This window comes from Melozone crissalis, unplaced genomic scaffold (genome assembly GCF_028551555.1).
Source record: "Melozone crissalis strain CALT ecotype California unplaced genomic scaffold, PUWL_Pcris_2 ptg000019l_1, whole genome shotgun sequence".
NCBI classification, from domain to species: domain Eukaryota; kingdom Metazoa; phylum Chordata; class Aves; order Passeriformes; family Passerellidae; genus Melozone; species Melozone crissalis.
This window is the reverse complement of record NW_026535797.1, coordinates 16,371,473-16,392,129: the sequence shown is the minus strand read 5'-3', so window position 1 is coordinate 16,392,129 and position 20,657 is coordinate 16,371,473. Positions and strand designations below refer to the sequence as shown.

At 36.7% G+C, this 20,657-nt stretch overlaps 1 protein-coding gene across 1 annotated transcript; it reads left to right on the top strand.

The window, feature by feature from the left end:
- Positions 1-31: 31 nt before the first annotated feature.
- LOC128937450 (protein FRA10AC1) lies at positions 32-20,498 on the top strand. The gene is made up of 14 exons (XM_054277169.1): positions 32-113; positions 3,531-3,607; positions 5,569-5,661; positions 5,745-5,790; positions 6,608-6,684; positions 7,365-7,448; positions 7,915-7,999; positions 11,163-11,208; positions 13,897-14,010; positions 15,021-15,063; positions 15,512-15,636; positions 16,241-16,279; positions 17,552-17,636; positions 18,073-20,498. The coding sequence occupies exons 1-14, from the start codon at positions 81-83 to the stop codon at positions 18,113-18,115; spliced, it is 990 nt and encodes a 329-aa protein (XP_054133144.1). The 5' UTR covers positions 32-80; the 3' UTR covers positions 18,116-20,498.
- Positions 20,499-20,657: the final 159 nt, after the last annotated feature.

The following is a 20,657-nucleotide window of genomic DNA, read 5'->3' as shown; positions in this document are numbered from 1 at the left end:
CCCTGCTTTCCGGGAGCGCAGCAGCGCCGAGGCCGGCAGCAGGGCCGGGCGGCGGAGGCGGCCCTCGCCGCGCCGCGGCCATGGAGCCCGAGCAGCTGCGCCTTTCCGCGGCCGTGAGTGGGGCCGGGAGGGAGGGATGGAGGGGGCCCGGCAGAGGCGGGCGGGGACAGGCCCGGCGGAGGCCGCGACCTCCATGGCGGCGGGGCCGGGGCGGGCGGAGGAAGGGCCGCCGGGGCCCGTGCCTGTGCCCCACTGCGGCGGCGGAGGAAGGGTCAGGCGAGCCGGGACAGCGCTGGGCCACTGCAGGATAGCCGGCAAGAAAGAACTGCTTCAGAAGCTGCGTCTGACTGGCCGGTGTTCGGTTTCTCTGTGGAGCTCCACATAACTAATCCTTGATGTCGTGGTCTGCTGTTAGCTACCTTTTACTCCTACTTTTTCTTTCATAGCTGTAATAAAGGGGAAATATCTTGCGAGTGCTTTTTTTCTCTTTGTTAGGGCCGTTCACTGTATAGTATACGCAGGCACGCATTGTAATAGGTTTTACAAGGAAGAATCAAGTTGCTTGTTCTCAGGTTTTTCCACCAAATGGGGTGGCAAAGCTTCATAGACAACATCAAGGTGGGAAGAGCATGTTGCAGTGAAGCATTCTGACCTTCCACACAGCATCTTTTATCCATCAAGGATGGCTCCTCAAGTCCTCTTACAGATCCTGTGCTTCCTTCATACCCTCCCCAAATAGTCTGTACCAAAACAAGCACTCAGGGCTGTTCCAAGTCACATCTGGCTGTGAGCAGACACTGCCACAGACCTGTGTGCTGGGCAGATAAAGGGGAGGATGGGCTTATGAGGACAGCGGCAAGACTGGGCCCGAGGTCAGGAGCCCCGAGTTGGGAATATTTTATAGGATTGTTTTGCCTTCTTTCTTCTTGACTGTTGTTTCATGTTCAGTCACATGTCGTGGTCAAGAGTGGACACATTTCACAAGTGTGTGTTTACCTCATTGGAGAGGCTTAAAGGAGGTGTCTTCTCTGGATGCAAATACCTGCATTAGATGCAGTGCTGGGCAGTTTGTAGTGTCCTGGATTGGTGTCGAGAGTTGGTATCTCAGTTTGACATCAGTTGTGTACAGCATTCATGCATTTACTGTGTTTTGTGTGGGTTTTAGGAGCCGAGAGTTTAGTGGACTCTGTTCTGTCTCCAGTTGTTTCATCATTAAATAATCCAAGATGTTTGGATTACTTAAGTGTGAGCTAAATGTACTCCAAAGCATATTTGTGCTTGTTTTAATTTTGTGGTTTCAGTTTGTTTTATTGTTTGGGAATAAAAAAATCAAAGTTGGCACAACAGCAAAATACACTGTACCATTTAAGTCAGCTTTCAGGTTCATGTTTAGAGAAAACACTTGGTATTTGTATTAGTAATTAACTAGAAGCGTTCTGAGTCTGACAAACTCCGTTAAAGCAAAGTTTATGTTGAAGGGTTTACTAAATAGTGAAAGTAGTTATTTTAAATTCTGTTGATTGTGCATGTCCATGTCTGTATCTGCTAGGTTAGGCACAAAGCTTTGGTATCTGCTTGTCTATTTCTACAGTTAAATATTAAATATGTTTTCCTTATCTGGGATTGTAGTTGTCTATTTACATTGTCCTTCCAAAATGGCAAGGTTCATTTACGGATGGGGTTCTTTGATGGAGTTCCTGAAATGAAGTTGGCATGTTTTACCAAGAGTCAGGTCATCTTGGACCTGAGGTGTGAGGTTAGAAACCGTTCAGTCCCATTCTCTGTCATCCAGCACTGCTGGAGCTGCTGCTGTCAAACCCAGCCTCAATGCAGCACCTGTCTGTCCTGCTGTTGCCTCAGCAGAGGAGTGATCCACAAGTGTCAGGAGTGATCATCAGTCATGGGTTGTGTTCTTTTTCACTCAGAATTTTTATCTGTGAGGTATTGCAGTGATTCAGAAGAATGTCTGAAGCTGTGAAGAGCTTTCCTGTTGGAAAAGCAGCCTAGTCCTTAGCCATACCTGCCCTTATACTCACAGTCAGCTTCACAAAAGGCAGTCATCAGCTCTGAGAGCCCTACAGTATGACTCTGTTGGAGTAGCTTTTCTTGCATCCTTTTTTCTTTTATTTGAATCATTCCTGGAATCACTTGAGAGCTGATTAGTGAGGATGTCTGTTCCTTTCCTGGGGTATATCATCCAAGGGCAACTGCTTTGTGAGAATCTCCTTTCATTTGAGCTTTCTCGCCTGTTTCAGTACTTCATCTGTCTGGGGCTTTCATGGTCATGGTGTTGGCTGAGACTTCCCAGGCGTTGAGTGTGAAGGAAGCTCTCGATGTTCATTTGGGAAGCATTACTAATGCCATTTAAAATATTCCCAGATTAGCATGATATTTTTTAAATTTAGAGGCCAAGTGTGCAGCAAATATATTTACTGCATACTTATAGAGTGTTCAGATTTGCTAAAAACCGTATAAGCTTCATTAACAAAAGTAGTGACAGGTTGGCTACTAGAACCACCTAGCTATGAGACTACGTTGTTGCTGCTTTTTTGCAAGTGCATGAGGATGGTTTACAGCAGACATCTGCTTCAGTTGTTTATTTCGTTTGGGGTTTTGTTTGAGGGGGTTGTTTGCTTTTTTGGTTTGTTTCTGTTTTGTTTGGTAATGGACAATTTTTATGTCTCATGGGAAATAAGAAATAGTTCAAAAAAAGTTCTGATTTTCTTTTTTTGAAATATATATGTGTAGGAGAGTTATGTGTTCTTCAGAAGCATCCAGAAGAGTGGGAGGAACATTACAGTATTTGTTTTTTAATAATAATAGCAATAGGATTTTTGAAAATCTTAAAATGAGTCCTTCACTGATAGTTTGAGAAGACAGTGTTTTACATACTGTGCACAATACAAAGCAGTTGTTGGTGTCAGTAGAGGGTACCTCTGACTCCTCAGCATGGCATTTCTGTGAGGTATTTATGTCAAGAGAAGCCACCTCATCAAAATCATCATCTGGAGTTGTGTCTTTTTTTCAGATTTGCAGCTACCAGTGTAAGATCTAATGATCTAAAATACTGCATGACAGCCCAATAAACTTTTGTTTATTCCCATTTTCCTTCATTTATAATGTGGACATATCACTTGCTGTCCTCCAGCCCCTTGAAAGACTAGCTCCTGGGGAAGATATTCATGGTCGTCTTACATAAGGAACGTTGTTTAGAAAATAAAAACCCAGGGTATTTATCATACTTCTGGTTTGCTGCATCTGTGTGAAGATTAAATATGAGGACATATGCATATAAATTATCTGTAAAGTGATCTATTTTACAAAGTGATCTTTCTTTTCCCTGTATTATTTGGAATATGCTTTGCATTGTCTGTGGAATTTTGTTTGGCTTAGACATGTGAGAATTTGCACTAGTTCACTTGCTCTCCGTCTCTCTGTCTTTTATTTATGCATGATGGACAGTGCTGATTTGTAATGATGCCATATCCATATTGCATTAGCAGATATATTGACTGGTCTATTATTTTCAGGCACATGGCCATGGAGGCTATGATTCTGATTTTAGTGATGAGGAGAGTGGAGAGAAGTCTCTGCAAAAGACTAAAAGGTAATGTAGTACAGAATTAACACTTTGCATTATGTATTTTGTACAAATGGCCTCTTAGTGTGCATAGAAGATGATGCCGTTGCATGTAAAGTCTGGTGTTGAAATGGTTTTTGAAAAAATCAATCTCTTTGATTTCTGCATCTCCTCCATCTCAAGCTTGCCAAAGCTTGTCGTCTCCAGGGGCAGCTGATTAAGAGCTGTTCTGCCATCTCCATCTGGTGTATATTTGCCCCTCAGTTCTTGGAGCAGAGTGTTTTGTTTTTCCAAGCATTAGTATCCACTGCTGGGTTTTGGCAGCACTGTTCACACCGCTGTGATCCATCAGGACAAATGGAACTGCTAGGAGAGCAAGGCAAAAAAGGCCAAGTGGTAGAAGGCTTTGTAGATATAAAACACATGGAGATACAAAGTGAAGAACTGATGCTACTTCTTTATTATTTAATTTGTGAGGAGACCTGGGAATTGGTAAATTGTGTTGTGATCAATCCTTGAAATGCACCTGCACATCTCTTATTTGAGATGACCTTGGCCAATACTTTCAGTGATTTGCACAGTTAGTGACCTGGAATTTTGTAGTCTGATCTGACTGATTTATTTGTTTATGTATTTATTTTGCTTTTGAACTGCAAAACACCTTGACACTTTCTGCATCATACTGAATATTTGGCCTACACTTTGCATGTACTTTTCTTACTTTTTCTTGTCTCTCCCTTGCTCTTTTATTGGACTTTATTTAAGAAGACTTTCTGGAAACTGTCCTAGGACTCTTGCATATTTTTCCTTTGTAGGAGAATTGAATGAATGGATTTTGTAGTGTCTGATTGCATTCTGGGGGAAAAAAATAATGTTTTAATCTTTGGAATGATAGCATGCATTGTGCCATTTAATTTATTTTATAAATATAGACATTCTCCATTAAAATGGTGACTGGTTTTGTTCAGATTTCATTGTATTTAGGTGCCATTGCACATTCTACCACTCTACTTTCTAGGTGGAATATTAAGTAACCATCAGGAGCCTTTCAAAAATACCATTGTTGTCCTTTTTCTGGCACACAACTGCTGATTCCCTGTAGGGCTCTTACGTGGGTTCCTTTTTTGCTCTATCATTGTATTTATTTTCACTTTAAGGAAATTTCTCCAAATTGCTGTTTTATAGACCCTTTTTAAGGGAATTTTGTGCTTACAGATCCTTTTGAGTAAATGATACCTTAAGTTTCTAGAGTCCTGTATTTCACAGCTAGAAACAAATTCCCTGGCTTGTTTTCTTCAGGTTTCTGATTACCATGCTTTCTGCCTACTGATAATTATGGGAAAAAATCTTTTCTTCATCTCAGTTTATGAACGAAATTAACTAAAAATACCTTTTACTAGCTAAAATGTTTAACTTTTTATTACTTTGTTGAACTCTAAAAGTAATTTTAGCTGTCTACTGACAAATATGGTTCATTACATGGCAATTGACTTCCAAATTTGTAATTCTTGTGATTGCACTACAAGAGGCAGAGCTGTTTAATGAGGTGTTGAGACATTGGCATGAAAGGGTGGAATAGGGTTACTGCCAGTCAGTCTCTCTCAGTGAATTCACTGTCCTTCCTGTTCCTACTTTCCTGTCCAACTGAGATTTGTAAAGGACTTTAAATATCAGAGTGAAACTGAGGCATCTTCCAGGTTTTAGCATTGTGATTCTATAGTGATAATAAAAACAAAAATAAGAATTACAAATTGCTGTTTTAAGCAATTGCCTTTAAATGCCAGCTGGAAGCAAATGCCTTTCTGATTTTGTTCTGCAAGTGAGGTAAAGTCCAAGCTGATGTTGGTTCTGAAGTTTCATTATATTCTTGTAGAAAATAGGAATATAACAATTTTTGTTACTCAAGATAGTGCAAGGTTTAGCACTTGAAAATTTTATTGCTTATGAAAAGTTCTTGACTAACTTTTCTTCCTATTTCCCACCTTTAGAATACAGGAAGATGCCCTTCTGATAAAGCCATTCCAAAAACCAAAACAAGGCAGTGTGGTTCACAGACAATTTGCCACTGAAGAATGTGATAGGTATCTTTTATATATTGCTTTTGTGAGACATTTTCCTCTTAATGGAAAGATAGTTTTCAATGGAACATGTTTGTTATTAACAGGGAAGAAGCAAGAAAAAGAAGATTTCACTTGATATCGATGGATGCTGTATCCTTTTGTTCCATTTTTCAGGTTTGAAGATGGGGCACATGTTATCCATTGTGGTAAAAGACTGGGATTTCTCAGTTACCACAATCAGTGACAGTGCAGCACCAGATACTGAGTCATTCCTCAGAGGAGCTTCTTTTTGCTGCTGAGATAAAAGTGAATTGAAAATCTTTTAAGAAACCATATATAAAGTTTTTATTTGTGAAGACATTTATTTTCTGAATAAGTAATTACACATTTTGCTCAAATTGTGGTACAAAATGTGTTTCAAATTATGTTTCTGTTTTGGCCTCACACTGAGGCCAAAGTGTTCTAAGAAGCATTACATATTTTTCTGTGATTTTCATTTCCAAACTAAAGCATACAACTTTTATTTGTTTGTTGGTGATAGAAATGTAACAAATTATTCCATTTTAGTAGCCAGATTGTTTTTATAATAGAAAAGTACAAACCTGATTTAAACTAAAACTGCAGTACAAAGAGGCTGTTGTCTAAATCACAGCTGAAAAAATGAACCAAGTTTCTGTGTATATGCATACAGAGCATCTTTGATAAAGGTTTTATAAATGAAGAATGAGGTTTTAAAGATGAAATTGCCTAGAATTCCTGTATTTGGGAATTAGCTTCTATGAGAGGTTATTAAGTAAAAGTTCCTAATTAACTCCATTCTTTTTTGTTTTTTGGAAATTACTGAACTGTTTGTGAGGAGAAAAGTCTTTCTCTTAAATATATAAAAAGATTTTGGTTGGGTTTTTTTTATTTAAAACTGTGGTAAAAGGAAATAAGTTCTGAAATAATCCTTAATTGCTTTATTCAGTATGAAAGACATAAGAAGTTTGTGCATGACTACATTTTATACTATGGCGGCAAAATAGAGGATTTCCGAAGATCTGGGTGAGAGCTGTTGGCAACCTTTCCCCTCCTGACCTCAGAACTCCCTGCTTTGTAAAACTGTTGAATATATATCATAGCTTTGGGGGCAGAGATGGATGTTGCTGTGTGTCAAATTACTAATTATTTTGGTCACAAATGGTAACTACAGTAATTGGAAATACCCAAACACAAAACTGTCTTGTTTCTTTTTGTTTTCATATTTTTTGGTAAGAACTTACCATGAGCTGAATTATTCTTGTTTTGTTATGTAAAAGGAAGGATGACAGGAGGATCATTAATGGAGGGTACATTGAGAAATATCTGTCAGAATCTTCAAAATAACAGTCTGAAATACTTCTGAGTGTGCAGAATTGCTATCCATTGTCCAGAATAATAACTTATTTAGAGCTATCCATTAGTGCCTTTTAACATCACTGTCCTCAATAAAGATTATAAAAGTGTTTTCAGACAGGATCAAGTCATCCACAATTTCAGTGGCCTTTTTCAACTGTGAGTTTTTTTATTTGGGAACAGGTATGCCAGGGAATACATTTTTGATAGTTTTATTTCATAGAAATGTATTCCTTTATGCTGTGAGGTATAGATCGGAACCCTAAAATATTAATGCTTACCAAATTATTATCTGATGGCTTTTCATTTTAATGTTACATTGTACTAAAAAAGGGTGTGTTCTTTTACAGAGCAAATGACAAGACAGATCTTGATGTTATTAGAGAAAACCATAGATTCCTGTGGAATGAAGAAGATGAAGCAGACATGAATTGGTACCTGAAACATATAGGATATGTTATTTTTAGATTGCTTGTACTAAATTTGTGGTTTCCCTTACTAATTAAGAATTACTGTGCATACTTGATCATTCTTTGATGCATTTGAAAATGAAAGACCATTAGAAGGTCTTTCATGTTGTAATACTGCTCAAATGCCAACATGAATTGATGACAGAAAGAACTAATAAATAATAGTGATTCTCTGAGATCCAAATAACCGTTCAAAAACTCTGAAGAAAGCAGAGTTTGAAAAAATACAGTTTAGCATGTACTGTGGATTTATTTTATATTTATTTTTGCAGCTTTATGGAAATTACTCCTTAGTTTAATGACTATGTATCTGTTGCATTTCTAGGTCTACAACTTGTGTTCTTTCAATGAAATAACATGTCTTTGTCTTGCTAATATCATTACAATGTAAAGTAAATTATGTTGTCTTCTATATTACTTTTTGTTTCAGGGAGAAGAGGCTTGCAAAGAAGTATTATGACAAATTGTTCAAAGAATACTGTATAGCAGATCTCAGCAGATACAAAGAAAATAAGGTATCTTTCCTTAGTGTAAATCATCTTGGGTTTTGAAGTATAACCTTTTTTTAAAATTGCCTTATGATTGTGGATATGTTGTAAAACCAGAATGTTAGTACTCCTTCCGTAGAAAGGGAGCTCTGAGAATTTGTCGAGTTACTTACAAGCAGCAGTTTGAATCCAAGTATTGTCACTGCCTCAAAAATGTGCTTCTGTGGGAATAGGAACATTTCTGTCAGATGATGTTTTATGAAGAGGTACATTGTGTGTGAAAGGCAGAAAATGCAAAGGGGTTAAAGAAAGAAGGCTGGAGAGGTTGCTTGGAGAGGAGCAGTAGATGAAGCCTAAAACCCCATGGAATGTTACTGTTGAAAAAAAAGTCTAAAAAAGAGTTTTGTACTTGAATGCTGGCAGAAACAATTTTGGAAAAGTCTATTCTAAAGCAGCATCTTTTGCTGGTTGTTCTTTTCTGTTTGTGGAAACAGGATTTGTATGTGCCTTGTAAATAAATAGAATTTCTCAAGAGGAGCAGCCCAATTCCAGCACCAGGTTTTCTTCTTAATTGGAACAGCCTTTGTTTTTTCCAAGTTTTTGGCTGACTAACTTCTTAGTCAGAGAGTATACATGAATTTCCTATTGTGTTTTTCCAAAGACTGGTGCTGAACTCAGATGTGTCTTGATGTTTCTAGCACACAGTAACCCAGTCTATATAGTTCCTTTCAACTATTTTATAGTATTGAAAATTACATTCACTGGTAAATATTTGCAAGGACTGGGCTTAGCTCTGTTAAGAAGAAAAGGTGACCAGTCATCTAAAGACAATTGGGACACTAAAATGCAAAAATGCAATTAAAATCAACAAAAACTAAAATGCTGAAGATGCCTTCCCTTTTTTTTTTATTAAATTTGATTTTATTTTCCTGTAGGTATTTCCTATCCCTCAATGTCCATTCCATCCCCCATCCCCCCAGCTGATTTCCCTTGAGCATGCTTACAGATTTTGTTTCTCTCACTACTGTGCCAAGTTTCCATATGTTTGCTGTCTTTTGTGGGAAACTGTTCTGCCCCAGATTTTGTGTGTGTGTGTGTGTCTGTGTGTGTTTTCTTGTGTTGTGTGAACAGTATTTCCCTGTCAGACTTCAAGTGTGTCTGTCCTAACTTTGAGGTCACTCTCTGTTCCCATTTATGCTCCTCAGTCATTACCTCTATTTTTGGAATTGCCATGTCAGCATAAGTGCTGTGTCAGGCAATTTGTAAAATATATATGCTTTCTTTTCTCAAATACATTCTGATCATGTGATAGTCCTTTCTTAGAAATTCTTAGAAAAAATAGAAGAAAGTATGAGATTTTTCTCAGTGACTGATTTATCCATGCCCATGTTTGGTACAGAAGGATTTCAAAGCAGGCTTTTTTCTTGGAAGTCTTAAATAAGCTGCTCATCCCATTTGCACTGATGGAATACAGGCTGTGCTTTCAGATTTTTCCTGCCTTAATTTTTATTTCTGCATCTCCAGAAACTGGAAGCTGGATATCTTTAGCCCCCTGTGCCTTTTGCTTTGCAGTGCTGGTGCTATGAGAAGTGCTGGGTAGATAAAAGCTTCTCAGCTAGTTGGCCTTTTGCATTATAGTTGTGATGTTTCATCTTAATATAAGAAATTCTTTTATAGTGAGAACGTTCAGTTGCTGGAACAACCTCCCCAGTGGCACAGTGGGATCCCCATTGCTGGAGGTTTTTCAGATGCAATTGCCCAATGTGATAGATAATGTCATCTGGGCTCCCTTCTCCATGGAAGGTTGAAGCTGGTAGTCTGTTGAGGTGCCTTCCAACCTGAGCTGTTCTTTGGTTCTGTGATTCTGTATCAGGCAACTTGGTGTGAAAGCAAAAGTTGGAGGTCAGTTTTCTCTGCTGTTTTAAGTACATATATTGCACAGATTGAGACTTGCACGTATGTGCTTATCTGTCTTTTCACAGCTGTAATTATTTGCTTCTGGCCAAAATCTTCTAGTTAGATTGGTTTTCTAAAGATCTCTGCATAGAAATTGTAGCTCAGATCTCTTTAGGAGCTTTTCTTCTGAAGTTAACCACTGTTTTACAAAGGACTGGATAAAGGTTTCATGGGAGCATCTCCTTTGAGAATCTGAAAAATAAACAGAACCACCTACTCAAAAACAGAAGCTCAGAAGAAAACAGATGAGCCCCTGAGGCCACAGGCATGTTCCAGTTGCTGGTACTCATTTGCACACACACACACACACACACACACTCACACACTCTGCTGGGACTCCCCTGCTCTCATCCCTAGAGATTCTCAGGTGCTCTCACAGCCAGAGCTGGAGACCCATTCACCCTTCTTGCTCCCAGGCTGCTTCACCTGCTGATGACCAGTCTGACTTGGTCTTGACTGGTGTTTGCATTTAATCAGAAATGCCAAGGTGAACCTCTGGTGTGAGGCTCTGTAGAGACAGTGGAAGAGTGTTCTGACAGCTCTTGCTTGTGCTGGGTCTGTTACTCCTGACACTTTCCCTAGGTAAGAGTTTTCTAGGTCAAGGTTGTCTTTGAACCTTCAGTGCATCTTGTCTGCAAACTTTGAGGCTGATAAATGACCATCTGTATTGTCAGATAGTTCAGTTCTATTGTCAGCTTTGCAGTGCAGCACAGGAGGGTGCTCTGCATTTAAGTTTTACTTTGATATGCACTGGACTGGAAATGTTCCCTTTGTTGTCTTATTTTCCTAGAGAAGTTCTTATTTGCTGTCTCTGTACTTTGTTTTGTAGCTTAGCAGATTGGAAGTGTGTCCTATTTGCTAAGAAATGAAATCTGTTTGACACCTGGTCATTAAATAAAATATATTTTATTATTTTGTTTTCATTTCCAGATTTCTAGGCCAACTTGTCTTGTACTTGGCAATGTTAATATGTTTGCTTTTGTAATTGTTTTTCAGCATGGAGGACTTCCTGTAAAAATAAAAATACAAATACTTAAACTATTTTTATTTAAAAAATACTATTCTGGCAAGCTGAGGCAGAGAGATATTTTTAATTAAAAGAGAAAAAATTAAATTTTCATGACCAGAATTAAAAGGATGAGCCACATGAAGGACACTAATCAACTGAAATTAGTCTTTACAGTGCTTAATATGTTGACTATTCACAACTCAATTTTGGTTCTTATCTTAACAGTTTGGATTTCGATGGCGACATGAAAAAGAAGTAATTTCAGGAAAAGGTAATGCTGTCTTTCATTTTATGTTAGATTTCTTCTTGATGCTCCTCTTGCTGCTTTTGGACATAACTTTGTTAGATAATATTTGATGATACTGGTAAGTTTATCAGATAATAATGTACAATAAATTGACATGTCTTTCAGCTTTCCTGTTTTATGCTACATAGGTTTAGATTGCACACTGATCTGCAAATATTACAATTAAAAGAGCATATAGTTTATTTTCACAAGGTCACTTCTGTAATGAGCACCACCTTAATATGTTTGATAATGTAGAATTTCATGGGTGGGCTTTTTAGCTGCTTTTCTCTAGCAGTTCTGCTACCTCATTAGCTTTTGATACCTGTAATTGCAGTCTCTCAGTAGTTTTCTTCAGGAAATAATTTATTGATTAACAGTTTCTCCAGTGCTGTTCTGCAGAACGTTAACTTTTTAATTAAAGTTTCTTGTGTGAGACCTGTTTTAGACTAAACTGATTTTGAAAGCTTTGGTGGGAATGATTATCACGTCTCCCAATCCTGCCTTTAAATCAGCACCTTAATTCTGGGTGAGAAGTCTTACCAGTGTGTTGCTGGGACTTTGCACAGTGGTCCTTGTTCCATGGCAGAGGTGCTTGGGCTTTTTCAACATGCTGAGCAAGCAAGGAAGCGAGGTGGATCAAGTATTGCTGTTCCTGGGGTGGATTCTCATACACTTGTGGGTTTCTGAAGTCATGGATGCACATGCCAGAATATTGCATGGAGTTGCTGATGAGTTTCACTCAGTTACAGTTCTTTAAACAGCTGTATTCTGCAAACACCTGTATTGTAATATATTTCAAACAGTTAGAAATGCATTTAAGATTAAAAAATAAAAAGTATTTCAGAGTAGAAAGCATGAACATTAATGGTGGGGATTTTTGAACTGTAAATGTTAAAGCCTCTAAAGGTAGTTGTAGTCATATGTTGCATTTAGCACTACACATTATATTAATGGATACTTACATTTGATAAAATTACATGCTGTATTGAATACGTTACCAAGATAATTAAGATTAAATGAGAAGTAAATTATTTTTATGTCTTCGTGGGGGAAAAATTATAGCTTTGTATGCTTAATATGTGGTACTTCATATTTTAAAATGTGGGAGAAAGTGCAGAATTATATATTCCAAGCTTTTAAATGGGATCCTAATGAAAAACGAGCGATGGGAGCAGGAGTGGGTAAATCCTCCCTTTCACCACAGGGGGGCGCGAGAAGCCAACCTGCTCGCGGGTGTTGGACGTGGTAAATGTGGTTCCAAAAAATCCTTTTAAAAACACCCGTGGGTCTTTTATGCTATTTTACAATATAAATCAGCCATATAAATTGCTTAATTAAATTTAGTAACACATCTACACCTACCTGACTGATAATTAGCATCAGCATTAGCCTTGTATGTACCTATTGTATGTACTGCTGTAGATGTGTCAGTGGTGATGCACAGTAGTGATGAGAGCCACTGCTGGTGCACTTTTACCAAGGTTTGGAGGTGGTAACAAGGGCATGCAGGAATGGAGTACTCCCATTTGGTTGCTTTGCATTTGGTGCCTATCTTTGCATGGTTACAAAAAAGAAGGGCTAGGATAAGTGAAAGAAGAGGTGATGTATTACTAATTGAAAAGGCCAAATTGTTTCTTTGGCATCTTTCAGTCTTTGCCATAAGTTTTGAAAGGAGATCATATTGGAGATTGCTATGACATAGGGTATGATAGCTATACCTTATGTAGGGTTAAACATACTTAATGTATATTAATTTGAAACTTGCTTTTTTAGTGAGAGTTCTGGTTTTTTTCTTTACTTCAAATGTTTGCATTGCAAACAGTGTTTCATTACAGAACTGAAGTATCTGAGGACACTGCCAATCCATCAGTTAGCTGCTTAAGCAGAATTTTCTGAGGTTAATCGTTCACCAACAGTCCTGCTTGTGAGCCTATTAATGCACATCCTTTCTGCTGCTCTGCATACAAATCAGTCTCTGCAAAGGGAATGCATGTATCTTTATTACTCCAGTATTGGGACTTCAGTGGTGCAAACAAAATTGATTATGTGCAGATCTGTTTTAAAATCAGTGTTGCTTTCACATAATGAACCAAAAGAAGCTTTTAAAGCTGACATAGCATTTCTAACGAAGTTGAATTTCCTTTTCTTAAAGGAAAGGTATTTATGGATATTCACTAGAATACAAATTGTATGTTCTGTATGTCAGGTACACTAGTTACATAAAAAGCATGTGGGCATCTTCATACTGTACAAACGTGATGCTTTGAATAATTTGATGTCATTAAAGATGCATGTCTGAATCACAACTTCTGATCCATCATCCTCTGCTAAGTAAGTAATCATTTGGGGTATAGGATGTATCCTGGTGACGTTCATTTTTTCAGAGTTCATATTAGGCTTATTATTTCATAATGTACACTTTCATCCATACATTTCAAAACACAGATATGTTTTTTCCTTTGCAAATAGGCAATATTGGACAAGTATGATTGCTTTGTTGTTCCCTGTTATTATTTCCTTAATCTACATGTTATTTTTAGATTTGTGGGGTTTTTTTATTTGAAAGAAATGGAAAAAGAAAACAAAAAACAGAGCAGAACTGGAAATAACAACCCCATATTATTAATGTTAATCATTGAACCACAGTTTGCTGGTTTTTACTCTTTACAGGTCAGTTTTCCTGTGGAAATAAACACTGTGAGGAGAATGAAGGCCTGAAGAGCTGGGAGGTGAATTTTGGTTACGTTGAACATGGTGAAAAGAGGAATGCACTTGTAAAATTGAGTAAGTCAGCCCTTCTAGGATATGTACACTTAAAAGAAGACAAGTATCTTGTACTTTGAATGTTATTGAGTGAGACCCAGTGATAATAATATGAGTTCATGACAAAGGCAGAATAGGAGATCATTTTGTTGAATTAATCACAGGTAGTAGTGTGGTGCTCTTGATTTAGAGAGAGCAACTGTTATCATTATATATGACAAAGTTGTTACAGATTAAGAACTTTATTCTGTATAATTAGCATGTCATAAAATTTGAATAATTGGCTATAAGCTGTTTCACACAGAAGCATTTCTAGTTTAATGGACAATACTGCATTGCCAGGAGAATTTCAACATTGTCATTGCTCATTCAGTTACTTGGCTTGGAAGTTCTTAGGGCTTTCGACCAGACAACTTCTTGCACATCTTCGACTTAACTGATTTTATTTTAAATATTTGAGTTTTCTTCTAAAAAAGAATTCCAAAGTTCTATTTTTAAACAATTTTCCATCCTTACATCTCAACTGTGATTTTCTCATTCAGAATTGTGTACATGATGATCTGTTTATCAGGTAATTAAACTTAGTGCAGTTTATACAGTTACTTCATGTAAAATGAGTGAGTAGTGGGGCTTTTTCCTTTTGTGCATAAGACATTCCACGTGGCAGCACTTGGTCTGTGACAAAGCTCTAGGAGACTTACACATCTTCAGTGTAATTGCAGAAGAATTGGATCTGTGCACAAGGATCCATAAATGGGATGTCTGTACATGAGAAGCACTGATAATTCTTTAATGAAGAGCTGCCGGTGCTAAACTTGTGATTGTCCTTTGCATTTAGTAAAATCTGAGTTTGTACTGGAGACTTTCATCATGTATTTTTTCAATCCTGAGTGCAGTTACATTGTAACTCGTGTTTTGAAGGAAAAGCTGCTGCTATTGAAGGATCTAGCTCTAACTAGTTTTGTATTTTTGTTAATTATGCTTCAGGTTATCAGATTCTTGGCTGAATGTTCTCATTTTCTCTTTTTCAGGACTATGTCCAGAATGTTCCCACAAGCTAAACTTCCATCACCGGTAATGAAATATTTTGAAAATAATGGGGACTGAATTATTGATAAGTTACAATTATGATGAAAAGCACACAGGGACGAAACATCAGTGAGAAGATTAGGAACTTCATTTATCCTGAAATAGCATGAATATTCTGGAGTTCTTATAAAGCCAGTGACTTGTCACTGTTGAGAGTTAAGATGCTCTGCTAATGACAGCACAGAACCCCCAGACTGGAAGAATTCCATCCCTACCAGCACAGAAGTTTCATTTACTTAATTTCAGCCCAGTAATTATTTTTCCTCTATTTCTATATAGCACTTTTTTTTTAAACTGAATCAGTTTTTTTCTATTTAACTACTGATAGGTGTCTGAAAATATGACACATGTTTGACTGAATTAAATATTTCAGATTTACTGTTGCATAAGAAGTACATATAACAGAGGAGGTGTACATTCATCTTTTTTAAAGGAGGAAAGAAGTCAAAGCATACAAGAAAAGAGGCACAGCTGCACAGAACTCCAAGGAGCCAAAAAATAAGAAGAGAAAATTGTCTCGTTCAGCAAAAAAGAAGTCCAAAAAAAAGACTGGTAAAGGTAAATTTAAGCTTTAAAACTTCAGTTGTTAAAATACTCAGGTTAATTGAAGCTGAGTTTTGCAACAGATGAATAGATGGAGACATATTATTATGTATAAATACTTTTAGTTACACAGACAGATATGTAACCTTCTTGACTGCAACAAAGATAGTCAAAAAGGTAAATTTCTTAGGCAAAATTTCCTAGATGCAGAGAAAAAATATAAGTTTCTTATATTTAACAGAGAGGGACAGCCTTTTGAAAAGTATGCACTGCAAGGGAAATTTGTGCAAGCATTGGATGTTGCATACTAGAAAGGGTTGTGAGGTATTTCATTCCATGAGGCTTTGGGGTTGAAAGCCTTTTGGAAATGTTAGATAACCTTTTTACACCAGGGATCTTGGGTTGACATAAATAGGCTCAAACTGATGACCTTTGCACTCATTTAAAAAATCCTTTTATTTCAGTGTTTGCTCTCTTTCTTTGAATGTGGTGTGTGCGTGCATGTACACATCTTTAGTGTAATAAATTGTGATAGAAAAATCTTTGTAGACAATATAAGATAACAGATAAAATCAAAAGCAGTTTACTGGTTTTTTTCTATTTTGGTGTTTCTTCACAGATCAGGTTTCTTCAGACGATTCAGATAATTCTGATAAAGGTATTTTAGTATCCTTTATGGTTTTGTAATAAGTTGTATAATATCATAGACAGTTGTCATTGATCTTGGTTTTATGAGCTATCTGTTTCAATATTTTATATGATAAGAATGCTGTCTGAAAAAAGGAGAAATATGAAGGTTTGAATGAATGACTTACATATCTTGGAGAAAAAGTGTAGGGAATTTTAAGGAGGAAATTGTTTAATCAAAAAATGAAAATGTGGGCAGATAACAGAATGAAAATAACCAGAAAAATGAGAAGTCCGGTTGTTGCAAAAAAGAGCAGAGGGTGCAAAAATAGGTACATTGTTAATAATTTCATGTTGTGTAGTCTGTACTGTGTAAAGATAGTATTTTTCTGATATAATAGCTACATTTTCCTTCAGGGAGTTAAACTGATATGTACTCTTCTCAAAAAAAAAAAAAATTAAAATAAATTCTAGGCTTTAATTAATGTCTTCTCCAACTACCACCTGTAGTACCTCAGAGACCTGCTTATTGCAGGTGGATGCATTTAGCCACTGCTTGTATCTCAGTGAGTTCAGTCTCCAGTTCCTTTTTTTGTGAAACAGGCCCCATCTCCTGGTCATGCCAGTCCTTGTTGCAGACTGTCTAGAAGTGATTGACTGTTTTCACTGCTCTGCTATACATTTTTAAGAATGTGCTCACCCCCTAGGCTTTCCCAGTTAGATACAAGAAGACCTGAAGCACTTTCCTTATGATTTGGGCCATGCCCAAATTTGTTTTGTCAGGAAACTTATTGGAAGATTGGGGGGGGGGGGGGGGGAAGTTTCTTATATGAAATTCCTGTACACTAATATGAAATAGTTATGCAATAATCCGTGTTTTCTTATAATTTCATTTACTGATAAGTCACAATTGATAAGAACTATTGTTTAAGTAGGGTAATTGATTAATCCAGAATCATAAATTGAATAGTTTCACTTTTGTATATCTGGGTTTGTAATTATTGTATATCTGGGTTTGTAATTATTTAGTTTTAGGAAAAAAAAATGCTATGTTGCTGTTGTGTCAAGATCATTTTTTTGACATGGCTGTTGTTATGGTTGACCAAAACATTGCTTTATGATACCTAAGAATCTTTTTGATTACACTAATTAGCATTGCAAAACATTTTCATTTTCACTTTATGCAAAGTGTTCTGTTTATTCTCATGGTTGCAGTTAAACATTGCTTCTAGCAATATACCATCTAATTTATAAAAAGATTATTTCAAATTTTATTTTGTAAACATTTTAAATTTTTTAACAGATTCAGATGACAGCAGTGCTGAAGATGGTCCTTCAGAAGCTGACTCTTTGAAAGGTCCTCTACGAGAAGCAGATGAAAAATCACGGTTAGTTTGATGTACTGAGCTTGCAGCTACTGAAGTGTACAGGGTCCATTCAGAATTGCAAGACAGAATTGTCCAGTGTTTCAATGAGTATTCACACATAAAAGGTTATGTCAAATCTCTTTCCATGCAATGAACCTAAAAATGTGTATTTAAACAGGGGGCATACACAACTCTTGAGGAAAACCTTTGTTGAGCCACTGCCACAGCACTGCTGCCTTACCCCCTCTATAGCATTATTATCTTAGTGGCAGGTCCTAAGGGTCAGCTCACACAGGGAAATGTGGAGGGTATTGGAATGTAGTGAGTAAGTCAAAATTATCTATACTTTTCACAATTCTAATCAGAAGTTTGCTAAAACTTTTTTATTCAAAGACTATCTCCTAGGTACAAATCCAAAGCAGAACTTTCTGACATTTATTTTTTGTTGTTGTTACAGGGAAGAGGAGTTTCATGAGTATTTTCAAGATTTATTTCTCTAAAACTTGCATTTGTTGTTGGCTGATTTTCTTCATGAGTTGTCAAGATGGAAGTCTGGAAATCCAGTCATAATTTTCCAGAGATCCCTATCTGCCAGCATACTTTTTCTACAGTCACTCATATGGACCATTTGGGTGGATTTTCTTTGTAGAAGGATTTAAATCTAAAAACTTTATTTCTTGTAGTAGGCTGCATACTCTTGAAACAAGAGAAATAATTTTTCAGTTCAGTGCAAAATATATATGGCACCCAAACTTATACAAACAAGAATATAGTTTATTAACATTACAACAAGGAAGTTCACTGCTTTTTATTTGATCTCAAACTTCAGTTATTGCCAGATTTTTGTAAAGGAGCATTTTCTAAGATTGTGTGAGTAGTTTAAAGCCATACACTTTATTTATATTTTTAATTTATTAAACAGGAATAAATAGCCTTAAATTTATTGGCTATTTAGATTTTAATATTTGGGTATTAATCTCTGTAAATATTTTCAAATGCTATTGGAGAACATCACATTTTGTCAAATATGTATTCTATCTCTCCTGCTCCTTTAAAAAGTTCAGTTTATTGTGACTTTCTTTTAAATTTTAGTTGTAATGTGATATGTCTTACAATTCCACCTATAAAAATATGTTTGACTGGTGAAATTTTTGGTGTAAAAAATAACATGCAGCTTTCTACTGGAGATGTGCGTGACTTTCATGTTATCTGTGGCTTCTGATCTCCTTCCCATTGACTGAACGTTAATCCTTCTTTCACGTGTAATCCTGAATTTACAAATAAAGCCTGTATATTGCTTGAGAAACGTACTGGATTCATCTTCTTTCACTTGCAGCACATCTTTAAACATTCATTCAGTCATGTTTCCAAAGAAACAGACTGCACATGAAAAAGTACTATGCCAATATATTTTCTGTCTGGTGAAAATTACTTTGTATATGAGGTCACACTTTTTAAAATTAAGTTTTCATGTTAATCTGAGTAAGTTAGTGTTGTATAAAATATATTTTTGATAAGTACTTCTCACTGTAGGCGTAGAAAGTATTTCTAGTAAGTATTTGATGTGGACACCAAAACAGCAGAGATGGTTGTAGTGTATTTATGAACATTTCACATGCACTCACATGAATAAGTTAAGAACTCTATTTACAAGTATTACTTACTATAATTACATTTTAAACATTTTGTACTTACATAATAGATGTACAAGGACATATTTAGGGCGTCCTTGAGTAAGAAATAAACGTATCCTTGCATGAAGGCTTCTTTAGGTAAGAAGGGGGATTTAAAGGTTAATTCTCTGTCATCTTGCAAGCTTGGCTGAGAGTCAAATCCAATCTGCAGCAATCTGCTTAAACGTGTGCAACTTGCCCCAAGGGGCTTCTGTCGACTGCGTTGCTATTTTTGTTGCTTCAAGTATTGTATATTAATTATATGTTCTGAATAACTAGCTTCTCTTTGGGTCTTTAACATACAGTTATAAAAAGTTACACTATACATATTAAATACATAATTTAATACAGTTTAAACAAAATTACATTATCAGACAACCTTGAAATGGTTTTCTTTAGCAGCGGCATTTAATACAGAAACTAACGTGATACCCAGTTCTATGTCATAACTGTTTGCATAAAATACTTGGTTCATTTACAAGTCAGAATGTGGTGAGTGTTTGGAGGTTTTTTGTGGATTCCTTTAATTTTGAGTGAGAAATGTGCACAGTTATCTCTGTTCACAGAGCATTCTTAGAAAGGTTTATAAGTAGCAAATTGCTCATTCTCCTTCTGTATGGGTACGGAGGGTCCTTCAGAGGAAAGAAAAAGGTCTGCTTTGTTCAAAGGAGCAGGAAAAGTGGCAGGATTGAGTCTGAATGTTGAATTTCTCTATTGCAGGAGTTGCATTTGACATCCACCTCCTTAGATTTGAAACTGGTTCCAGTGAATACTCAGGTGTGTGTCTAACATAGTGGCCATTTGCCCTCCTTCATGGAGGAGCTGGCTTCCCGAGTGGAAGGTACGGAGTGGACTTGGGGGGGAAGGTCAGTGTTCATGAAGAGCTAATTTGTGTGCACTCTGTCTACTTGGTTTCTTGTTATCTGGTAGAAACACAGGTAATGGCAATTTTGATGTGCTTTACTTCTGCTTTGCTCTCCCTCAGAAGATTAAATTGATGCCAATTAATTGGTTTTCAAATACTTTAATTTATTGCATTTTGAAAGAGATGCACTGGGAGTATGTGAGCTTTTAAAATGCCCTTGAAGGCAGATCCTGCTGTAGATATGCTGGTGTATCTTAGTAAACTTTTACTTGTGTGTAAAGTATGACGTTTGTGGTCTGCTATTTTACATTTTTACAATAAAAGCTGCTTAGTTTAGGAACTGTGGGAGAGCCGTTTGCGTGTGATCAAAAGGCTACAATGGCTATAATTTACAGATTTATCATTGCTAATTTTGGAAAAAATTCAGTGTACCATGGGCCTGCTTTTTATGGATAAGAGCTAGGGAGTTGTGTTATGCATTCCTAAAGTGAAAGAAATGGGACT